The sequence below is a fragment of the Phodopus roborovskii genome, unplaced genomic scaffold (assembly GCF_943737965.1).
Source record: "Phodopus roborovskii unplaced genomic scaffold, PHOROB, whole genome shotgun sequence".
NCBI lineage: Eukaryota > Metazoa > Chordata > Mammalia > Rodentia > Cricetidae > Phodopus > Phodopus roborovskii.
The window spans coordinates 6,555,857-6,580,604 of NW_026126461.1; the positions used below are offsets into that span (position 1 = coordinate 6,555,857).

At 53.7% G+C, this 24,748-nt stretch overlaps 1 protein-coding gene across 1 annotated transcript; it reads right to left on the reverse strand.

The window, feature by feature from the left end:
• Positions 1 to 380: 380 nt before the first annotated feature.
• On the reverse strand, positions 381 to 16,031 carry Mab21l4 (mab-21 like 4). Its single transcript, XM_051190827.1, has 5 exons — positions 15,392 to 16,031; positions 11,706 to 11,931; positions 3,046 to 3,199; positions 1,531 to 1,887; positions 381 to 871 (listed from the first exon to the last, which is right to left on the reverse strand). Exons 1-5 carry the CDS (start codon positions 15,906 to 15,908, stop codon positions 779 to 781), a joined length of 1,347 nt encoding a protein of 448 aa, XP_051046784.1. The 5' UTR covers positions 15,909 to 16,031; the 3' UTR covers positions 381 to 778.
• Positions 16,032 to 24,748: the final 8,717 nt, after the last annotated feature.

Here is a 24,748-nt window from a genome sequence, read left to right on the forward strand (position 1 = left end):
GTCCTGGGTTCCTTCCTCAGAACCTGGAATGTAATCCACAGTTCTGAAGCCAAGGAGTAAATGTCACCAAGTGCCAAAGACAGTGGAGAAGAGACATCTCTGAGCTGGGATACTCAGGGGTTCTGAGTGCCAGGGAAGCTGCTTCAAGCTAATGAGATGTGAATCACAGGATTCTGGGTATAGGGGACACTGCTCCGGTGACAGAGACGTAGATCAGACTAGTACCGGAGAAGAGGAGCTGTGGAATTCCCTCTTCTGGCTTCGGTTCCCTCTGAACTAGAGAGTAAGGACATTTGACCAGGGAGACCGTCTCTACCTGAGAGCCGAGAAGGTTTGAAATGAAACCATCTTTGCGCACACCCTTTCATAGTCTTAGGAGTCTATATTTGCACTGAGACACACAGTAAGTGGGGGCTCTCCACGGGGTATGCTGGGGTATTAATGTGCTCAACGCTGAACACAGCATTTCAACCCTCAGGAGTAGTGTGGAGCATGGGCAGAGTAAACACCCATGCTGTCTCATGCCTATACCTGTTCTGGCAAATGGATGGATCAACGGGTCCCTGGGAAGCATATGACCATCCACCTCAGTCCCAGGCTGGATCATGGCAGCTGCCTCCAGACCACGCTGCCAGCTACTTGGGCTCTCATAGCCGTCCCTTGAACAGGAGTCCGTAGGGACTAAGTCCCTCCACCAGTCATTCAAAGAGATTTCCCTGACCCCCAGAAGTTCCAGGGAGCCCTGCAGGTTGGTAGAGACCGGGCCTCCCGTCCCAGGTCAGCTGCTGTCACTCCCTATGGTCTTGGTCTTCTGGAAGATGTTCTGCATGGCTGAGATTCTGTCCTTATCCTGGATGTTAAAGACCTGGAACTGTAGTGGGTGGGGACAAAGGGTCACAGACGGCCAAGCTACATCTGTCTCAAGCATCCTCTCTGTCCTCCCTATCCCTGTCCACCTGGTCTGTCACCCTGCAGGGGGTCCACCCCAGGATTCCTCTTCTGACAGACAGCCCTGCCTCACACAGGAATGACCCCCCCCCCAGGAGGTCCCACTAATTCTGGTTGAAGGCTTTTCCCCTTCATATCACTGCCCAAGGAATGTCAGGATGAGTCCCTGCCTTTGTAGGGGAGCCATGGGCTCTATGGGTGTGGAAGGGACAGCAGGCCAGAGAATATAAGGTCCCAAAGGTGTGACCATCAGAATGCTGAGTCCAGGAATACACAGGAAACGGACCCCAGGAGGATCAGGGAAAGCCAAAGCCCCAAGGTAGAGAAGGGCTCTGGGCATTTGCTGTGTAGTTTAGGGTAATTCTGTGGGAACACAGGGCCTGTCTCAGGTACTCTGTCCTGGATTCCAGACAGCAGCCTTACACCCTGGGTTTCTGGAGTTTGCATTCTATGTCCCATCTGACCCTCTGGCATCCAGAGGTCTGGCTTTACCCCAGCCGTCCTTGAGTTCTGGACATTGGAGGGAGTGGTCAGGGTTCAGGACCGAGACTGTCCTGAAACTCCTGAAATAGTTGCACCCACCTTATCCAGCAGAAAATCAAAGTAGGCAGTGGTCCAGTAGGTAGGGTCACTGGCGGGCAGCTGCAGGAGTGCCTTGACTCCGTTGTCAATGCGTGGTGGACGGCTGTGGCCCAGGTGGGTGACATGGATTCGTAAGGACTCTTCGGGCTGGCTGGCGAAGTGTTCCACACGCTGGTAGATGACGCCGAGGTCCAGGCCACTGTCCTGCAGCAAGTTGTGCTCCGGGCACAGGAAGTGGGGCAGGTTCCTGGTAGCCAGGCAGCAGAGCAGTACCACCAGGAGGCGGTACACCGAACCCTGCAGGTCTGCCCAGTCCTCGGGTGCTGGGAAGAGCACAGAGGCCCACAGCAGCACGGACTGCAGGACACAAAGTCAGACCTGCCTGTCAACGGGCAGCTGGAGCGGTCCCCACCACCTGCCTTACATCCACCAACTCTCCTCAACATCTCCGGGTGCTGGGCCCTCCCATCTGCCACCCTAGCAACTTCTGGGCCTCCCATTCCTTCCCTGGACCCCCCTCTTCCCTCTGAGCCTCTCTTTCCGCCCTCTGCTAAACCCCAACCTGAACTTCAGAACCCTGAGGCTTATCTGAGGCGTCTCCATCCTTGAGGGTGCCTTTATGCCCCTCCATTGAGCTCATTCTCTGTAGACCACCCCAGGGCATCAGAAGTCCTCCTTCTCCTTTCTGCTCCAAGGCTCTTACTAGATACCCACCTACCCCCAATTACCCAACTGCATGTCTGTGTCCTCAGCCCCTCCTCCTCCCCCACCACCTCTCAGTCCATCTGGGATCCTCTGGGTGTCAGACCCCAATGACCACTGGAAACTGGATCCCCACCTCAGGCAGAGGGCTGAGAAAGCAATTAATGATCTCAGTCCACACAGGGGGGTCTCCCCAGAGCCAATGTCCGATGACACATCAACTCACCTGACTCTAACACCTGAACCAAGCAGAGCACCCTCTCCATTGTGAATGTGCACCCCGGAGCGTCCCAAGACTTCACAGCCCTACCCACTTTCCTCTCACGGCCCTGGGGGTTGGGGATGGCAGGAAACTTTGTTGTTCTCCTTGGCACTGGACTATTAAAAAGCCATAGCAGGATGTAGATGAGATGTGACTGAGTGTCCTGCCCCCGGGAGCACAGGAAGGTGCTCCCATGGGCACCCAGTTGGCTCCAGTCCATAGGGGAATCTGGCCAGGACTGTTCAAAGATACAGGGAGGACTCGTGCTGGGGAGAGGTTCAGCCATGTGTGGCCCAACCCAATCATGTTTCCGGACTGCAAGGCCTCTCACACCGTCAGTCCCGGAATGGCCAAGGCTGCTGTGATACAGCAGCACTCTACAGCCACGCCCAGGAGGCCTCGTGAGCTGTGAACCTGGAATCCTCTCAATACCTGTGGCTGCTTACCATGGGAGCTGGTGTGAGGGACACACCTCGGGGGTCACCGCCCTCTGCCGTCTAGTCACTAATGTGAGCAGCAGAGCACAGTCAGTGGTGAGCTACCATGCATACCTTCAGGTGGTCAAAAGTTAGACCAGGGACCTGGCTGCCACCTCGCCAGCTCTCTAGGTTCACTCGGTCGAGGATGGAGAGGCTGTCCAGGCGGTGACCAGGGAAAGCGCCTAGTGCACCAAGCAGGCGACTGAGCAGGTAGCCAGTGGAGATCCTGAAAGTCAGACCCACCTGTCAGTGCCCAGTACCCTGTGTCCCACCAGAAAGGAAAGGTCCAGGCTCCCATATGATGGTCACACCCTAACTGGCCATTCTGTGGCTCCAGGCCCTGTCTCTCAGCGGTTGATCCCGTTTGCTAGCTTGAACATCTGGAGTTCAAACTCCCCATCAAAGATTGCAGGGACTAGGGGAGACCTCAGCTAGCCCACCCTTTATTTACATTGGGAGTTAAAGGGGCCCCAGGCTGGCAGAGGGTGTGGGTTCCACTCTAGGGCTCATTAGGGAAACCAAGGCTTGACTCTCCCCTCCATGGGAGCCAGAGGGTGGAAATTGTGTGGAGGAGTCTCATCTAGGACCCTTGGCACAGGGTAGAGCACACCACAGGCTCTCACTTCTGTGCTTGCCAAATCATCACGGGGCAGGGCCTCCGCGCCCTGTGAGTCTCAGTCCTAAAGTGTAGGCAGAGGCGGGCACGTTCTCTCCTTTATGTAAGGTGGTTCTCCTCAGTCCCACCTTTCTCTTGCCTTTGTAGGCTGGTAGTTCCTCAGCATGCTTGGCGCACGCCATGTCTGAATGAATGGGTGAGCAAGGGTGCAGGGTATAGGGCCCACACAGCTCTTTGAAGGCTTCAGAATACCACAGCAACTTATAAATGTCACTAATAAGGAAGAATTCGGTTCTAAGATGGCGGCACCTTGGGCATGTGTTTTGTAAGTCTCCCAGCAGAATCACTGTGGCCTTGTTTGTGGATGTCAGTGGCATCAGGCTTGGATGGTCCCCAGGCCCTGACTCTTATTGGCTCAGCTTCTGTCACCTTCAGTCCCCTTCACCTTCTCATGGACACTGACTTGGTAGAAGGTGGCCATCACTGGACTCACAGACTGCAAGGGACTCGAAGAAGCCAAGGCTAGAGCTAAGGGCTGGCAGATGGGGGGGACATCTATAACTAAACAGCTCAGGTGGAAGAACATTCTGAGAGGGACTCTGTAAATCTGGCAAGGCCACCCAAAGTGAAAGGTATTAACAAGGCCAAGTTACTTTCACTGATGTGAGCATCCTTGTTGTGTTGAAAATCTCACTGTGTGTGCATCCTCACTGTGTGCATCCTCACTGTGTGCATCCTCACTGTGTGCATCCTCACTGTGTGCATCCTCACTGTGTGCATCCTCACTGTGAGCATCCTCACTGTGTGCATCCTCACTGTGTGACCATCCTCACTGTGTGAGCATCCTCACTGTGTGCATCCTCACTGTGTGCATCCTCACTGTGAGCATCCTCACTGTGTGACCATCCTCACTGTGTGCATCCTCACTGTGAGCATCCTCACTGTGTGCATCCTCACTGTGTGAGCATCCTCACTGTGTGCATCCTCACTGTGTGCATCCTCACTGTGTGCATCCTCACTGTGTGCATCCTCACTGTGTGACCATCCTCACTGTGTGCATCCTCACTGTGTGAGCATCCTCACTGTGTGCATCCTCACTGTGTGCATCCTCACTGTGTGACCATCCTCACTGTGTGCATCCTCACTGTGTGAGCATCCTCACTGTGTGACCATCCTCACTGTGTGCATCCTCACTGTGTGCATCCTCACTGTGTGCATCCTCACTGTGTGAGCATCCTCACTGTGTGCATCCTCACTGTGTGCATCCTCACTGTGTGCATCCTCACTGTGTGCATCCTCACTGTGTGACCATCCTCACTGTGTGCATCCTCACTGTGTGAGCATCCTCACTGTGTGCATCCTCACTGTGTGCATCCTCACTGTGTGACCATCCTCACTGTGTGCATCCTCACTGTGTGAGCATCCTCACTGTGTGAGCATCCTCACTGTGTGCATCCTCACTGTGTGCATCCTCACTGTGTCACCATCCTCACTGTGTGACCATCCTCACTGTGAGCATCCTCACTGTGTGACCATCCTCACTGTGTGACCATCCTCACTGTGAGCATCCTCACTGTGTGACCATCCTCACTGTGAGCATCCTCACTGTGTGCATCCTCACTGTGTGACCATCCTCACTGTGTGCATCCTCACTGTGTGAGCATCCTCACTGTGTGAGCATCCTCACTGTGTGCATCCTCACTGTGTGCATCCTCACTGTGTGACCATCCTCACTGTGTGCATCCTCACTGTGTGAGCATCCTCACTGTGTGAGCATCCTCACTGTGTCACCATCCTCACTGTGTGCATCCTCACTGTGTGCATCCTCACTGTGTCACCATCCTCACTGTGTCACCATCCTCACTGTGTGCATCCTCACTGTGTGCATCCTCACTGTGTGAGCATCCTCACTGTGTGACCATCCTCACTGTGACCATCCTCACTGTGTGACCATCCTCACTGTGTGCATCCTCACTGTGTGCATCCTCACTGTGTGAGCATCCTCACTGTGTGACCATCCTCACTGTGTGACCATCCTCACTGTGTGACCATCCTCACTGTGTGCATCCTCACTGTGTGCATCCTCACTGTGTGCATCCTCACTGTGAGCATCCTCACTGTGTGACCATCCTCACTGTGAGCATCCTCACTGTGTGACCATCCTCACTGTGTGACCATCCTCACTGTGTGCATCCTCACTGTGTGAGCATCCTCACTGTGTGACCATCCTCACTGTGAGCATCCTCACTGTGAGCATCCTCACTGTGTGACCATCCTCACTGTGTGCATCCTCACTGTGAGCATCCTCACTGTGTGACCATCCTCACTGTGAGCATCCTCACTGTGAGCATCCTCACTGTGTGACCATCCTCACTGTGTGCATCCTCACTGTGTGCATCCTCACTGTGTGCATCCTCACTGTGTGCATCCTCACTGTGTGACCATCCTCACTGTGAGCATCCTCACTGTGAGCATCCTCACTGTGTGCATCCTCACTGTGTGACCATCCTCACTGTGTGCATCCTCACTGTGAGCATCCTCACTGTGTGACCATCCTCACTGTGTGAGTATCCTCACTGTGTGCATCCTCACTGTGTGCATCCTCACTGTGTGCATCCTCACTGTGTGCATCCTCACTGTGTGACCATCCTCACTGTGTGCATCCTCACTGTGTGCATCCTCACTGTGTGACCATCCTCACTGTGTGACCATCCTCACTGTGTGACCATCCTCACTGTGTGCATCCTCACTGTGTGCATCCTTACTGTGAGCATCCTCACTGTGAGCATCCTCACTGTGTGACCATCCTCACTGTGTGCATCCTCACTGTGTGCATCCTCACTGTGTGCATCCTCACTGTGTGCATCCTCACTGTGAGCATCCTCAATGTGTGCATCCTCACTGTGTGCATCCTCAATGTGTGCATCCTCACTGTGAGCATCCTCACTGTGTGCATCCTCACTGTGTGCATCCTCACTGTGTGCATCCTCAATGTGTGCATCCTCACTGTGTGCATCCTCACTGTGTGCATCCTCACTGTGTGACCATCCTCACTGTGTGCATCCTCACTGTGTGCATCCTCACTGTGTGCATCCTCACTGTGAGCATCCTCACTGTGTGCATCCTCACTGTGAGCATCCTCACTGTGTGCATCCTCACTGTGTGCATCCTCACTGTGTGCATCCTCACTGTGTGCATCCTCACTGTGTGCATCCTCACTGTGTGCATCCTCACTGTGTGCATCCTCACTGTGTGAGCATCCTCACTGTGTGACCATCCTCACTGTGTGAGTATCCTCACTGTGTGCATCCTCACTGTGTGCATCCTCACTGTGTGCATCCTCACTGTGTGCATCCTCACTGTGAGCATCCTCACTGTGTGCATCCTCACTGTGTGCATCCTCACTGTGTGCATCCTCACTGTGTGACCATCCTCACTGTGTGACCATCCTCACTGTGTGACCATCCTCACTGTGTGACCATCCTCACTGTGTGCATCCTCACTGTGTGCATCCTCACTGTGTGCATCCTCACTGTGTGCATCCTCACTGTGTGCATCCTCACTGTGTGACCATCCTCACTGTGTGCATCCTCACTGTGTGCATCCTCACTGTGTGCATCCTCACTGTGTGCATCCTCACTGTGTGACCATCCTCACTGTGTGCATCCTCACTGTGTGCATCCTCACTGTGTGCATCCTCACTGTGTGCATCCTCACTGTGTGACCATCCTCACTGTGTGCATCCTCACTGTGTGCATCCTCACTGTGTGAGCATCCTCACTGTGTGACCATCCTCAATGTGTGCATCCTCACTGTGTGCATCCTCACTGTGTGTGCATCCTCACTGTGTGCATCCTCACTGTGTGCATCCTCACTGTGTGCATCCTCACTGTGTGCATCCTCACTGTGTGAGCATCCTCACTGTGTGACCATCCTCACTGTGTGAGTATCCTCACTGTGTGCATCCTCACTGTGTGCATCCTCACTGTGTGCATCCTCACTGTGTGCATCCTCACTGTGAGCATCCTCACTGTGTGCATCCTCACTGTGTGCATCCTCACTGTGTGCATCCTCACTGTGTGACCATCCTCACTGTGTGACCATCCTCACTGTGTGACCATCCTCACTGTGTGACCATCCTCACTGTGTGCATCCTCACTGTGTGCATCCTCACTGTGTGCATCCTCACTGTGTGCATCCTCACTGTGTGCATCCTCACTGTGTGACCATCCTCACTGTGTGCATCCTCACTGTGTGCATCCTCACTGTGTGCATCCTCACTGTGTGCATCCTCACTGTGTGACCATCCTCACTGTGTGCATCCTCACTGTGTGCATCCTCACTGTGTGACCATCCTCACTGTGTGAGCATCCTCACTGTGTGACCATCCTCACTGTGTGCATCCTCACTGTGTGCATCCTCACTGTGTGCATCCTCACTGTGTGCATCCTCACTGTGTGACCATCCTCACTGTGTGCATCCTCACTGTGTGCATCCTCACTGTGTGACCATCCTCACTGTGTGCATCCTCACTGTGTGCATCCTCACTGTGTGACCATCCTCACTGTGTGCATCCTCACTGTGTGCATCCTCACTGTGTGACCATCCTCACTGTGTGCATCCTCACTGTGTGCATCCTCACTGTGTGACCATCCTCACTGTGTGCATCCTCACTGTGACCATCCTCACTGTGTGACCATCCTCACTGTGTGCATCCTCACTGTGTGCATCCTCACTGTGTGAGCATCCTCACTGTGTGACCATCCTCACTGTGTGAGCATCCTCACTGTGTGACCATCCTCACTGTGTGCATCCTCACTGTGTGCATCCTCACTGTGTGCATCCTCACTGTGAGCATCCTCACTGTGTGACCATCCTCACTGTGAGCATCCTCACTGTGTGACCATCCTCACTGTGTGACCATCCTCACTGTGTGCATCCTCACTGTGTGAGCATCCTCACTGTGTGACCATCCTCACTGTGAGCATCCTCACTGTGTGCATCCTCACTGTGTGCATCCTCACTGTGTGCATCCTCACTGTGTGCATCCTCACTGTGTGCATCCTCACTGTGTGAGCATCCTCACTGTGTGACCATCCTCAATGTGTGCATCCTCACTGTGTGCATCCTCACTGTGTGTGCATCCTCACTGTGTGCATCCTCACTGTGTGCATCCTCACTGTGTGCATCCTCACTGTGTGCATCCTCACTGTGTGCATCCTCACTGTGTGACCATCCTCACTGTGTGACCATCCTCACTGTGTGCATCCTCACTGTGTGACCATCCTCACTGTGTGAGTATCCTCACTGTGTGCATCCTCACTGTGTGCATCCTCACTGTGTGCATCCTCACTGTGTGCATCCTCACTGTGAGCATCCTCACTGTGTGCATCCTCACTGTGTGCATCCTCACTGTGTGCATCCTCACTGTGTGACCATCCTCACTGTGTGAGTATCCTCACTGTGTGCATCCTCACTGTGTGCATCCTCACTGTGTGCATCCTCACTGTGAGCATCCTCACTGTGTGCATCCTCACTGTGTGCATCCTCACTGTGTGCATCCTCACTGTGTGACCATCCTCACTGTGTGACCATCCTCACTGTGTGACCATCCTCACTGTGTGACCATCCTCACTGTGTGCATCCTCACTGTGTGCATCCTCACTGTGTGCATCCTCACTGTGTGCATCCTCACTGTGTGCATCCTCACTGTGTGCATCCTCACTGTGTGACCATCCTCACTGTGTGCATCCTCACTGTGTGAGCATCCTCACTGTGTGACCATCCTCACTGTGTGAGCATCCTCACTGTGTGACCATCCTCACTGTGTGCATCCTCACTGTGTGCATCCTCACTGTGTGCATCCTCACTGTGTGACCATCCTCACTGTGTGCATCCTCACTGTGTGCATCCTCACTGTGTGACCATCCTCACTGTGTGCATCCTCACTGTGTGCATCCTCACTGTGTGACCATCCTCACTGTGTGCATCCTCACTGTGTGCATCCTCACTGTGTGCATCCTCACTGTGTGACCATCCTCACTGTGAGCATCCTCACTGTGTGCATCCTCACTGTGTGCATCCTCACTGTGTGACCATCCTCACTGTGAGCATCCTCACTGTGTGCATCCTCACTGTGTGCATCCTCACTGTGTGACCATCCTCACTGTGTGCATCCTCACTGTGTGCATCCTCACTGTGAGCATCCTCACTGTGTGCATCCTCACTGTGAGCATCCTCACTGTGTGCATCCTCACTGTGTGCATCCTCACTGTGTGCATCCTCACTGTGTGCATCCTCACTGTGTGAGCATCCTCACTGTGTGACCATCCTCAATGTGTGCATCCTCACTGTGTGCATCCTCACTGTGTGTGCATCCTCACTGTGTGCATCCTCACTGTGTGCATCCTCACTGTGTGCATCCTCACTGTGTGCATCCTCACTGTGTGAGCATCCTCACTGTGTGACCATCCTCACTGTGTGAGTATCCTCACTGTGTGCATCCTCACTGTGTGCATCCTCACTGTGTGCATCCTCACTGTGTGCATCCTCACTGTGAGCATCCTCACTGTGTGCATCCTCACTGTGTGCATCCTCACTGTGTGCATCCTCACTGTGTGACCATCCTCACTGTGTGACCATCCTCACTGTGTGACCATCCTCACTGTGTGACCATCCTCACTGTGTGCATCCTCACTGTGTGCATCCTCACTGTGTGCATCCTCACTGTGTGCATCCTCACTGTGTGCATCCTCACTGTGTGACCATCCTCACTGTGTGCATCCTCACTGTGTGCATCCTCACTGTGTGCATCCTCACTGTGTGCATCCTCACTGTGTGAGCATCCTCACTGTGTCCATCCTCACTGTGTGAGCATCCTCACTGTGTGACCATCCTCACTGTGTGCATCCTCACTGTGTGCATCCTCACTGTGTGCATCCTCACTGTGTGCATCCTCACTGTGTGACCATCCTCACTGTGTGCATCCTCACTGTGTGCATCCTCACTGTGTGACCATCCTCACTGTGTGCATCCTCACTGTGTGCATCCTCACTGTGTGACCATCCTCACTGTGTGCATCCTCACTGTGTGCATCCTCACTGTGTGCATCCTCACTGTGTGACCATCCTCACTGTGAGCATCCTCACTGTGTGCATCCTCACTGTGTGACCATCCTCACTGTGTGACCATCCTCACTGTGAGCATCCTCACTGTGTGCATCCTCACTGTGTGCATCCTCACTGTGTGCATCCTCACTGTGTGCATCCTCACTGTGTGACCATCCTCACTGTGTGAGCATCCTCACTGTGTGACCATCCTCACTGTGTGACCATCCTCACTGTGTGAGCATCCTCACTGTGAGCCTCCTCACTGTGTGCATCTTCACTGTGTGCATCCTCACTGTGTGACCATCCTCACTGTGAGCATCCTCACTGTGTGCATCCTCACTGTGTGCATCCTCACTGTGTGACCATCCTCACTGTGAGCATCCTCACTGTGTGCATCCTCACTGTGAGCATCCTCACTGTGTGACCATCCTCACTGTGTGCATCCTCACTGTGAGCATCCTCACTGTGTGCATCCTCACTGTGACCATCCTCACTGTGTGCATCCTCACTGTGTGCATCCTCACTGTGAGCATCCTCACTGTGTGCATCCTCACTGTGTGCATCCTCACTGTGTGCATCCTCACTGTGTGACCATCCTCACTGTGTGCATCCTCACTGTGTGAGCATCCTCACTGTGTGCATCCTCACTGTGTGACCATCCTCACTGTGAGCATCCTCACTGTGTAGGGACCAAACTCTCTGCTGGAGTTTACCTGGCTGTTGGTGAAGGAGCCTCTCCTCTACCACCTTCTGCAGTGGTTATGTCATCATAGCTTTATGCTGTTGGACATCTCCTGTGCAGAAGATGACCCAGCCGTGCCCTCCCTGGAGCTCCTGTGACGCTGGACACTAGAATTCTCCTAGAGATTCTAGTAACTTCAGCATAACACAGATGCCAACAGGGCAGGAGCAGGCAAGAACCCCCTTAGAGCCTCCTTGTGGGGCTCAGGGAGCATCCAGGTGTTTCCCCCTTCCCTCAGAACCCAAAGGTCCAGAGTGGCATCTACCTCCAGTGCTGGGCATTCGCGGGCACCAGATCCACCCCGTGGTTGGCGATTCTTCTCAAGATGCCCTCAGGGAATCCAGACTTCAGCTGGGCCCCCTCCAAGGCAGGCACCCTGTGCTTCTTCCACACCACGGGCACGACGTTGAAGCGGATCTTCCTCCAGCCACTGGACACCAGCAGGGAGAGGTGCAGCTGCCCTTCCTTCAGGCTAGCAGCGTTCAGCGAACCTGCAACAACCTGCCATCAACCTAGCTCCCCTCTGCAGGGCCTAACCCTGCGTTGGCCCGGGACACCCTACCTGCTGCCCTTTTCCATCTCTGTTGCTCCTCAACCTGCCCATCCATACCACGGAGCAATGCCATGAGCTATGTGACAGCGTCCTTCATAACAACAGCTTCCTTCATGAGCCTTCTCTCTGTTGGGCCCCTCCCTCAGTCTAGTTGCCTGAGCCCGCTGTCCACACCTTGTAGACCCGTGGAATCTGCCTCCATCTGTCCCGCCTCCACTCATGATCAGCCCCATTCAGTGTCCAGACCGGAGTCAGGAGAGGGAGCAAATCCCAAGGGAAAGCACTGAACATGAATGGTGCTGGAGTGTGACGAGCTGGGCTGGTGGAGTTCCCCTGCCACCCTGGGCAGCTCAGAGCCTGGATGCCTGTGATAAAGACAGCCTACTGCTTCATTCTGACCCTTTTCAGTCTTCAATGAAAGTCAATGGGGTGCCCTTGGGCACAGCACCCCATTCCAGGGACTTTGTAGCCCCTAGACACTGATGACTCTAAAGGACAGCCTTTAGCTATGCTGTCACCTACAGTGACTCATTTCCCCCCTCCAGCCAGTTGTGGCCAGGGAGAGCAGACATGCTAGCCTGGCCCACACGAGAAAAAACAAAGCCAGGGAGACCAACCCCAAGCTGGGCCTCTCCTGATGAGTCGGTGAGCTTGTGTTCACCTCATCCCCCTACACTAAGATCCTGCCTAACAGCTCAGCTCAGAGCCACCCTATGCACACACGCATGCTGGTCCTCATACCTACAGGCGGGCCTGGGCAGGAGAGGCCAGGAAGAGCTTAGCATCAGGTTCGTGGGAGAGAACTGTCAGTGTTGGGAAAGATCCTGGCATCCTGGGAGGAGGTACTGGATGGCCCCATTTCTAGGCTGCCATGACCCAGAAATCCAGGATAAGTCTGAACACTCTGCATGACCAGATCTGTGTCTGTTTACCACTCCAGAAATTAGCTACCTCCGCCGCCTCTTGAATGACACATTATGGCCAAGAGACTTCTCTCTCCCCCCCCCCCCACTGAGACCCCACCCAGAGCTCAGGTTCCCTATCATGAACCTCTGGGCCACCTAAGAGGGAACATCTCAGGAGTGACAGGGCAGATGCTTGTGTGTCCAGGAGCTTTTTACCTCAGCATTCTATTCCTTTCTAAACGAGTCAGCAACAGAGACAGCAAGGGGGTAACAGAGACAGCTGCACCATCACACAGGCTCATTTACCTCCTATCCTCCTGTGTCCATCGAGGGGCCTGGGTCAGACGCCAGAGCAGTCAACCCTCTGGGAGCTGTTCCCGAACACAAGCCTTGCAACAGGGCCTCCATTGCAAGGAAAGACCCAGCCCCCTTGTGTATCCCTTCAGCTCCCACCATCTGCAGGAGGGCTTTGAGGTAACTTCTGGAATTCTCCATCCCACATGAGCCTCAGTTTCCCTGTCAAGGGGGAGGGGGCCCTCTCAGTTCAGCATTTAAATGTCTGTTTGTATTCCTCTAGTCACACATTTGTATTTGTGAAACGGCAGCCTGGAAAACAGCCAGCCACACCTGTTTTCACCAGGCTACCTCTAAGCCAGACCTGGCTGGTCTCACCGGTTCCATGAGTGGATAGCTGAACCCTGTCACCAGCAATAGCTTCCCTTTTAAGGAATGTGTTGGAAGCAATGCCTGGAATTTCCCATGGGCCCAGATCAGCCACAGCAGGAATGGGCCTAGACTGTGGGGGGGGGGGGTCTCCTTTCTCAGCCAGGAGGCAACCTGGGTATGCAAGGTGGGGGCTAGAGGTTTGGATGGTCCTTGATGGTCCATAACTTGGAAGTCTCCTAGTTGTCCCATGGGTCTGTGCCTTAGCAAAATAGTGGGCCTGCAGAAGCCAGGGCCAGCTGGCAATGGCTGTGTTAGGTCAAGAGAGAAGGCAGAAATGGCTCTGATGAATTAGAGGGTTCAAGAGATGACCAGGTAAGATGCTGGAGGAGCTGCAAAACACCAGACACTTAATGACCGTCTCTGGCCACCACCAAAGGTCAGTCTTCTGCTCCAGGACACCTGGCCTAGCAGGTCTGGGAGGGACTGCCCACAGAAGCTGACCTGGTGTTAGACCTCTAAGAGCTCAAGGACTTCCTGAATCCTGCAACCCAGAATGCAACCTAGGTATCCAGAAGTCTGGGAAAGGTAGACACCCTTTCCCAGAGCCTAGGAAGCATGAGAAGAAACAGCAGTCCACCATCCCAGGCTTCAAGGTCCCTGGACATGCAACCAGACCAGGACTGCACACACTAAGGATCTCAGGTATTTTACTGCCCTCTAGGAGAGGCACCTACCCCACTCACTGATGACACAGTACAAATACCAGGAAGTTGACTTGGGAAGACAAACACATGAGAAAGTAGCAACCACCACCATCATGTACCGTCTCCTCCCAAGAAAAAACAGGGTGCTCTTCCCTATCAACCTGATGTCCTATACCTGATCCCAAGGGGACGAGCATCATCACTTAGGGTCCCCAGTGTCCTTGTTCATCACAGGCTGTACCTACCCTTCCGGCCACCTTTGTGTAAAGAAATTGGCTGCTTCTGGTCATGATGGGAGCCCCACCCAGCTAGGGCTCCAACACCCCAGATTACATAAACAAGATGTCCAGCAAGAGACTGAGGCTGGGTCCCTGGAATATTTGAAAAAATACCCAGTCTTACAGCCATCTGGGTCTCAACATACCAAGTTAGCGACTCCGCCATAAATTGAAACAGGCATGCACACATGCCTGTGTATGTGGAAGCATGCATTCACATGTATGTATTCGAATGTATACTCCTGTCTGCTCATATCCCCCCTCCACACACATATGCACACTAACATGTGTTTGCATCCTGACTCAGACGCGTTGCCGTGTTCACATTACAGTCTGACGGATTGTGACTGAGGCTGAGGTGGGGACAGATGTAGAGCGTCACCACCACAGATTGTATCAGGTAACAGACTGACTGACTTCCCAGGACCCTGCCGGGGACCCTATGCAGCAAGATGGCCAACAAAACCGCGGGCTTTCTCTAAACTTTCAGACATTTATAAAGGGATATCCATTAAAATATCTTCACCAAATCACCCTGCAGAAACAGGTCATGTGTGAGTCACAACCTGCTTTCTCAGAAATACTTGGGGCTTCGGGGCCAGAGTAAATCTCCTGGCTCATGGGGGACGCCCCCCAACACACAATGACAACTTACACTGCACTCACATGCACAGGGAACACACACACACACACACACACACACACACATACACCCACAGGGACTTGGACTTGTATGTAGCCCCTATGGGCCAGTCCAAACCTTGAGCACTCAAACAGTGGTCACACACATGCACACACACATTGCACATGTGTGCAGAGTGCCTCCCCACTCCCCATGCCGTTACCTGGTGGAATGAGGCTGTGGTGCTTGCAGTGAACAATGGCAGCCACCAGAAGATCTTTGAGGACACACAGGACTTTACTGGGTACAATGTGGCCACTGCAGCACTTGTCTTTGCCCTCTGAAGAGACACTGAAGACATCATCGGTCATCCATGGCTCCAGGCCCGATGTTTCCTTGAGGACACCCAGGCGGCAGAGTGCAGGGCCATCTCCTGGCTCAGTGGCTCCTGACTCCTCAATCAGGAGAGCCTCGGCATCCACCCCCAGAGGTACCTCCACATCCAGAGGGTCCTCGGAGGAGCGCAGGGCAAACTGGAAGGCCTCCAGGTCTCTAGAATAGTCAACGAGGAAGCGGGGATCCAAGGCATGGGCACGCTCCAGCACAGTGAACAGAATGTTCTCTGCTCTCTGGTAGTCCTGGACGCGAGGTGTCTCCCGTGACTGGATGGCCAGCAGGTAGTGGTGCCACAGGGACAGCTGCTCAGTCATGTCTGGAGCGAAGAGACAGGGGGCCGGCATCCCCGAGCAGTAGGCGGCGGGGCCGTGGTGGACTGGCTAGGAGAAAGAGGTACCTGTCCAGGTGAGGAGCAGGACTGCAGGCAGGGCTCAGCTCCCCATAGGCAGAGTTCCAGAGTGACAGGCTCCGTGCAGGTTAAATAGCTGAACCCAGGCCAAGGCCTTTGAAGTAGGGTGAGTCAGTGCCTAACAATTAGGAGCATCACAGGGGGCTGTCCAGGGGGTGGAGGCCAAGCTGCACACCACACTCCTCCCTCCTCAATCTTACGTTCAAAACACAAAGGCCTAACCTGGAGGAGGGCGTGTGTATCCAACCCCACCCCAACCCAAAAGCTACTCACAGTGCCTCTGTGAAATGGGCCATCCTTGCCCAGCCTCCCTTCCCATGGTTCAGATGGGAAGGCAATGACTGCTAGAACCTGTGTGGGTCCAAACCTCTCTAAGGCAGCTTGGAGAGGAATAAGCCTCAGGCCAGACCAGGGCAGTGTCTCCTAAGCGTTCCCCAGATGCCAGTATAAATCAATCCTCCTCCATTTGCCATCCATATAACCCACCAGCTCGGCCCCCCGGGCTCCCTGTCCCATGCCTCCACCTTCCCTGAGAAGAGCTGGCACACACCTGGCCAGAAGCTGCTGCCTTCTAGGAGAGCAGCCTCTGGCTCCGCCTCACGGCTGGAAAGTCTTACCTTACAAGCCACCTGCCAGTGCCCTGCCCACCGCCTCCTCTGTGCTCAGTGTTGTGCAAGTCCAGACTGGCAGGAGGGAGCCGCCCCTAGCGACCCTTGGCCCTCAGAGGATATCCAGAGCAGAGGAGCTCAGCTTCTAGTCTGCAAACGGCCAACAAGGAGACAACCCCACGGGTGTCAGAGAGATGCCATCTCTGCAGCCACACCACACATGGCCTCAGATCGCAGCCATCTGCACCAAGTCAGAGCTACCAGAAGACAGGCTAGGAAAGCCACCCTTGGAGTGGCTACTCAGAGCCTCTGAGGGGTTGCAACCCATAGGCAGGCCTCTGTCAGCCTCCATGACAGAGACAAGCTTCCCTCCATCCCGGTCCAGCTCTGCCTATCGGGCTGCCCAGCGTACAGCCCACCCTCTCCAAGGCTGGCCAGGTTCCCGAGTGCTGCTTCTGTCCTTGCTACCACACACAGCTCCCCCACAGCACTGTAGTGTGTGAGCGGCGGGCCCTGCAGCCCTACATAGCCCAGCTCTGACCCAGGGTCGGCAGCCAGGCCCTGCAGTTCCTCCCCTGCTCAGACCTGGACTTCCCCAGCTTTTCTACACAACCTCACAGAAGTACCTTCGAGTCACCTAGGAGACCAAGCCACCCCAGGCAAGGTGCTGCCTAAGCTTCCCACCCTCTCTGCTGCCCCCCCCCACCCCACCCCCTGCCGTGATTGGGAGTGCCCAGCAGGCCAGAACTCCGTCCTTCCTTCCTTGGTCCCTCTGGAGAGTAGTTAAAAAGCACAGTGAACTCCCTGTGGCTGGGGCAGTGTCACCCTCCACATCATACAGAATGGACAGCGTTGCGAAGAGGTAACCAGGGAAGACCTGGGCTCTGCTGGATGTCTAAGGACATCACAGGGGAACCGTGGAGAGAGGAAGATGGAGCAGTGCTCGACTTTGAGGGACCCACAGGAAGGACCCAAACCTACCACCCTGCAGACCCCAGAGTGGCAATATGTAAAATAGGGGATATGGAAGGGACAGTGACAGCATAGTGGTCAGAGTAGCAGCCAGAGCCCATGGGTTTCTCAAGGCTTTGATGACTTGGGCCAACCACAAAGGTATCAATTGATTCAACCTCACAATGTAGCACAGGGACAAGTACCTCAGGAATTCTCCAGTGCTCTGGGAGGGGCTGGCAGGGAGGGGACATTCCAGTCTGAATGGAGAGCATGAAATGGATCTCAGTGTGAGGGGCAGGCTCCACACCATCTCAACATTTCACACATGGCCCGATGGCTGTAGACTCTGCATGGATGCTGCCCAGAGCCGTTGTGAGTTCCCTGGCTACCAGCTCTCCATGGCAGACCTGGCTTCCAGGGCACACAGGCTGGAAGCCCTGGGTCACGGTAAAGGCTGAGCTCCCTCAGGAGGCTCCAAGAGGCATTGTGGGCTTCTTCTGGATGTAGCTACAGCTGCCTACGTGGCATCGCGCTGCCTCTGCCCAGTCCTCTGGAGCTCACTGTAAATGGCCAGTCATTAGCCTGTCACAGTGGGCTAGAAAAGCCTGGACTTCCCTACCCTTCATCTCCACACAACCTCACAGAAGTCCCCTAAGGCCACACAGGAGACCCAGCCACCCCTGAGCAAGGTCTGCCTAAGCTCCTTGTCATCTGGCTGCCTGTCCCCTCTTGTGACCTGGTCCCAGCTCTCTGTGTCTTGCATTCACAGCTCCTCCACCAGTCCTGCATGGCTGGGGCACCTTTCCAGGCCGTGGCTTCAACCCCTGCAAGACAGTTCCGTGCCAGCCTCCAAGATTTGCAACAAAGACTAAAAGAAAGTGCACGCGAAGGCAGGCACCACCTGGCGCCCTAAGAAAGCTCAGCTGAGGTCCATGACGTTCACGGTAGATTTGGGAGGGGACCCTCCTCTGTTGTGGGCTGTGCTCTTTCCCTCTGGAACTCTGTGGTCTGACAGGGTCCCTGTGTTCATCGTGCCTGTTGCCTGTTAAAGCTCGGGTGTAGACACAAAAGTCAGGTTCCAAGGGCGCATGTGTTCAGAGGCCCTCTGTGTGGCCCACAGAGAGTCACTGTCTTTTCTGGGCCCAAAAGTCCTTGACCAAGAATGGGAGGTCATATAATATGTGCTCCCAGCTGCCTCCACACTCTTGACAACCCAGAGGCTCCCAACACGAGGCGTCTCCTGAGGAGGCAAGAGGCCACGATGAGATGGGTAGTTCAGGATGGAACAGCAGGGCTCACCACGCTGAACAATCCCTGGGCCCTCTCCCACAGCCTGTACCCATTGCCTGCTACATCTCATCATGGTCTAACTATGGCATAGATGGCTGATAATGCACACAGCACCCAGCTAAGTGGGGATTTCTCCAAGATTCACACTGAACTTGCAGGGAAGGTCAGAAGCATCGCTTATTATGGGGTGGTGGGAGAGACCTGGGTTTTATTTGCTCCGTCTGCCCCCACCCCACAAGTGGAGTGTGTGTGCCCTCTGAGAAGGATTGAAACAAGCGAGATGGCTGTCTACGACTTACTGACCTAAAGCCCACAGCAGCTGAAGCCACCGTTGGCTCACACACCAGCCCCACAGGCCACCTAAGGGTGCCTAGAGAACTCCAGGCTTATCTTCTGTGGGGTAAGCAAGCATCTGAGGCTGGAGTTCTTCGGGAAATGCAGAAGCTGCAGACAAAAAGCTGGGGGTGGCCTGGGGGACAATAGTAACCTGGCATGAATGCCAGGTTGAGCCAACAGGATGAGCTCCAGCACGGAGGCAGGCCTGGGAAATGCTAGCCACACCACAGTTGCTATCTGGTGTCCACCCAGCCATGAGCAGGGCTGAGGAGGACGCCCCCGTCCCTGTCAGAAAGCTGTATCTCAAGAGAAGCCGGATGCCTACAGTCACGCCAAGACAGTGGGCCTCAACCTTCCTAATGCTGTCACCCTTTAATACAGTCCCTTATGTTGTGGTGACCCCCCAACTATAAAATTATTTTCATTGCCACTTCATAACTGTAATTCTGCTACTGATATGTCTCATAATGTAGGTATCTGATATGCAGGATATCTGATGTGTGACTCCTGTGTCATTTGATCACCCCCAGAGGGGTCACGATGCTCAGATTGAGAATCAGTGTCCTAGGAAGGAAGGAAGGGAGGGAGAGAGGGAGGGAGGAAGGGAGGGAGGGAGGGAGGAAGGGAGGGAGGGAGGGAGGAAGGAAGGGGAAGACCAGCCTACTAGACGTCTTCAAGGTGGTGTTGGGTTAACTGACAGCCTGGAGCTGACCTGCTGTTTGTTTTCTGGGACTGAAGTGACAGAATCCAGGCTGAGAGCTGGCAGATGGGGACCGAGGGGCAAGCAGGATGATAGCTCCCAGGAGCATCAGCTTCAGCAACAGACGTCAGAGGGGCTCCAGGCAGGAGCTGACGCTGGTTGTTTCCTATTCTCTCATAGCTAGGACACCGGAGCACTCCCCACAAAGGGTTCAAACTGTAGAAACCACCCTGCTGTCTTCACCTTTCCCTTCATCCCTCAGTGCAAGAGTGAGGGCCCTAGGTGGGAAGCTTCTGGAAGAGAGGGCATCTAGGCCCCACCTATTCCTTCCACCTGCCCAGTTGTCTGTCTGAAGAGAGGAGGGGTCAAGGCCCCACAAGGAGACCATCTTCCCATCTGCCCTTCCCTGCGTTCTCCCTTCCTCCTACCCCTGAAGCTCAAGGATGGCAGAACAGTCTCCCTAGTCAGGGTTCACCTTCTCCACCAGCCCCTCTGTTACTCAACGTCGGGACTCAGGTCTCTATCAGAGAGATAATCTGGGCCAGAGGCTCCTCTGATACCATGTATAGGAGACTTAGAACATGTGAAACTGTGTCTGGTGACTTACCGGGGTCATGTCCTACATGGCTCTAGGGCCACACACTCTGCTGACCCAGGCCTGGGATCACCGCCTGTCATCCACCCTCAGAATGTCCTTACTATCCCCCCACAGCTGCCCCATGGGGACACTGTGAGCCCTATTCAGTCACATGGGGGCATGGGAGCATGGAACACAAAAGCATGCCCTTTGTGAGCCTGCCTTCACAAAGGGGTGGGGCACCAGATTCAGTGTGAAAGGGAGTGCCGCAGGGGAGGGGGGAATTCTGCCAAGCTAAGGAAGCACAAGTGTGGATCACCTGAACACACAGGGTATACAAAGCCATTCCGCCTGTCCCAGGGCCATCTGGTCAACCCAGGACAGTTCTGCGGGTACAGTCTCTGCTAGGTCCCCCTTTATCCCCATGTTCACAAGAAAGGTTTTGTTGTTGTCAGGTTTGGGTTCAGGGGTTGCATATGGGTTTGTTGAATAAATAAGCATTGCATTTATTATTTTAACCATATTAAAATACGCCTTCAAGTGACATTAAAATGTCCACACCGTGTAGCTATCACTACTGCCATCTACCTTCAGAACTTCATCTTTCTTTTTGTGAGACAGGGTCCTACTATGAATCCCTGGCTGGCCTGGAATTCACTATGTAAACCAGGCTGGCCTTGAACTCACAGAGATCTGCCTGCCTTTGTCTCCTGAATGCTAGGTGTGCACCTTCACGCCTGGCTATCATGCCTGTATCAGTGTGAGACACTACCCGCCCACACACACACTCCTCCCCAGCCTCAGCAGTGAATGGGGAGAATGGTTCCCTCTGTCTGCAGCTCTTACAGCTCTAGGAACTTCGTGTAGAAGGAATTGCACACTCCCGTCTTGTTGTGACTGGCTTACTTGCTTGCTTCACTCAACCTGATGTCCTCCAGGTCCATCCCTGCCACAACATGTATCAGAACGTCCCTGCTGCTAAATACTGAGCAATCACCCACTGTGTGGATGGCCAGATGTTGCTTATCTTTTCATCCACCAGCAGACACTCGGTTGCTAGGAGCGTGGCAGCCAGATCTCCCCATCTCTGTTCTCTGTTCTCCTGGGTACACACCCAGGCGTGGAATGGCTGGATCACGTGGCATGTGTTTAATTTCTGAGGAAGTACCATACTGTTCTCAGCCTGCTTCACCATTTCACATTTCAGCAGCATCCACAGCCTCCAGTCAATCTTCAGACTCATCAACATACTTCTCTCTTTCTTAACAGCAGCCACCCTAATGGGTGTGATGCTCATCAGTACAGTTCCCCCCTAGCAATTAAGTAAGGTCAAACATTTTTATATGTGTCCAACAGAGAAATGTCTATTCCCATTCTTGGCTCATCCTTCAATTGTGCTGTGTTGCTGAGTGTTTGGAAATTTTTATATATTTCTAAATTTTATTCCTCTATCAGATGGATGATTTGCAAGTATTTTCTCCCATAGTATTCTGGCCACTGTCTTTTGCCTTTCTTAGTATCGTCCTTAGGCATAAAATGTTTTAATGTTTATGAAGTTTATCTGTTATTGTTGACATCCACGTTTGCATGGTTGTATCCAGGAAGTCAGAGCCAGATCTGGTATGTTGGGCCTTCCTCATTTCTTTATGCTGTGGTCCTTGCTAAATTGTCAGTGACTGGCAGCCCTACACCCTCCTCTGGCACTGAGGGCAGAGTTTCCCTCCCAGTCTCTTCCTGGTTGTACCTTGGTATTCAGGGTTCTCCATTCCTTGAGAATGGAAGGTGAGGGCAGGGTCCCTGAGCCACCTTGGTAGTCATTATCCAGGACCATCCAATCCAGCAAGTGTCCTTTGAACAGGCCCGGTGAGCATTGAGCAAGTAGGCAGCGAGGCTCTCCTCTGCCCAGGGAACCCCTCAGGTCCTCCTCATCTGGAACCCTCTAATATAGTTGGCCTCTCTTCTCTATGCCATCCACTGGTCTTATGAATGCCATAATTTGTCATCCCTGACCCAACCCTTTCTGGACTAGGAAAAGGATTTAAAAGGATTTTATAAGTCCTCCTGAAGGGTCTTGTGTGTACCTTCTGTGTGATGGCCAGGTGCCCACAGCCTCACCCCAACCCTGCCCTGGCCTCTCCACCTCACTCAACAGCCAGGAATGAGGATGGTGTCATTCAGCCGCAGAAGTAGTTCTGATGCCTGGCCCTGTTGGGCTCCGGCATCCTCTGAGCACAGTTCATGTGGGGGACAACTCTTGTGTTGTGAAGAGGGTGGAGGGCACAAAGGTATGCCATGTCCTGCCCTTGCTTCACAGCCTCAGGATAGCCTGTCTGGCCAGAACTGCTCTGGAATCTGACTTGCTGTCTGTGGCCATCTCTGTCCCTTTGGTGACTCTGTGCCCCGGAGACAGGGTGGACTGCACACGTGCTGAACTCACAGGCCTAGGGGTGGCAGCCATTGCTCATAGGGAGTGGCCCGTGAGGACAGTCAAGGCTAGGCTGACCTGGGTTGCAGCCCCTTTGCTGTCTGAAGTGTGTGCCCTGTAGGCTCTGGCAGGGAAGTGCTCTGTGCACTATACTGACTGACTCACCACACCCCTACTTACTGTACCAGGCTAACCTCCTGCTGTCACCCATGTGTCTATGCCCACCCATGCCTGATGCCACCCATGACGATGCTCACATTCAGTACCAAACAGCTATGAACTGTCCTCCAAGAACTGGAGATCCAGGATTTGCAGTGTCCTGGGGCTGTTTCTGCTGAGGTTTGAACAGCCTGTTGGACAGATGGCCACAGACAGGGGCAGAATCAGCCACATGCTGGAAGGTTGGACAGGAGGGACAGAGCATGTCCTTGACAGCTAGGATATAACTTGCTCCCCAGATTTCAGGACAGGAGGCTCAGGGTTCTGGGCCCAACAGTCCAGTCTGTTAGGAAGAGGGTCAAGGCCCTCCTGAGCCCCACTATCCTCAATTGCCAATCTAACAGGACTCAGTATAGAACATGCTCTGGGCTTGTCGTGAAGATTCTCCTTGTCATCTATAGGCCTGAGCCATAAGCTGCATCATGGAGTACATAGAGCCCGTGCTGACCCCAGCATCCAGGGTAGATGCAAAGACAGGGACTTAGGCTTCTGTGCATGGCCAGGAGGGGTGAATTGGTGGACAATGTCAAGGGTCTTTCAGACAACCTAGACTACGATGGACCAAGGTGGTTGTCTGCTGGTTGAGTGCATCCTGGGACCTAGAGACTGACTATGGGGGTCAGATGGTATGCCTGAGTAGGGAACAGAGTGGCCCTACCTGAGAACCAGCTCTCCTATTCCTAGGACACTCCGAGGTTGCCTCTTTGTGATGAGCATGATATGCCAGAAAAGTGGATGAACGCATTTGTGATTTCCATGTCAAATTTTATTGAATAAGTACACAGGGTTAGCAGTTTCAATAACTTAAATTTTTTGCATAATTCTGCATTCCTTGATCACCTGGCCCAAGGTGAGGGCAGATTCTCCTATTCTAATTTGAATTACTAATATTAACTTTGACATCACATAGCATGCAGTAAATATATCTCTATATCTGCATGCATATGTATAGGACACAGGATGGATGAACAGAAAGAGGCTGCAGCTGGGTTCAAAAGGCTTCAGAAGTAGGTTGAGAATCTGTACTGACAAGATTACAAACCAGATCAGTGCCAACAGGGTAACTAGGGAGAGAGATGCAATTCTACCCGGCTTAGGCAGAGCAGGTAACGTGCCAGGCGCCAACAGGGAAGGTAGAAGATGGAACCACCTTTGCTGCTGTGGAAGGTCTGTCCCTTCCTGGTCCTTAGATAGCCATGACACACATCTCACTACTGATCGCAAAGTTCTTTGACACATTAACTAAGTCAGTTTGTGGCCCTGAATCTCGGAGAATGGGATTGAGGTCTGCACCTTTGGGTGTGGTCAGCAAGCAAACAGTCTCTCCAGATAGTAAATAGGGGCTCTAGGAAGAGGTTGGTCCCTCCCTCAGGTCAGCTTCACTCCAGGTCTCCAGGGAAACCGCTTCAGCCAACAGTGTTCCCTAGTCCTCACAATAAGCCTTTACTCCTATTTCCAGGGAAACCCAGCCCTCAGCGTCCTGGTTGCCACAGCAACACTCATTGGCTTGCTTGGCTTGTGGTCTCCACAATCAAGGCGAAGCAGCTGTGCACCCAGGAGCAAGTGAATTAACAGGGCAGTGCAAGCATAGTGGTCCCGGGACTCCGCACGCGGTGAACGGTACCGGGCAGTTGAGGAGCCCAGGCACTGCTTATCTGGGGTTCTG

Coding starts and splice junctions, on each gene's coding strand:
- Mab21l4 (XM_051190827.1), bottom strand. CDS start 15,908: ATGCCGGCCCCCTGTCTCTTCGCTCCAGACATGACTGAGCAGCTGTCC. Junction 11,932..15,391: donor CCACAGCCTCATTCCACCAG/GTAACGGCATGG, acceptor AGGTTGTTGCAG/GTTCGCTGAACGCTGCTAGC. Junction 872..1,530: donor TTGATTTTCTGCTGGATAAG/GTGGGTGCAACT, acceptor CACCCACTACAG/TTCCAGGTCTTTAACATCCA.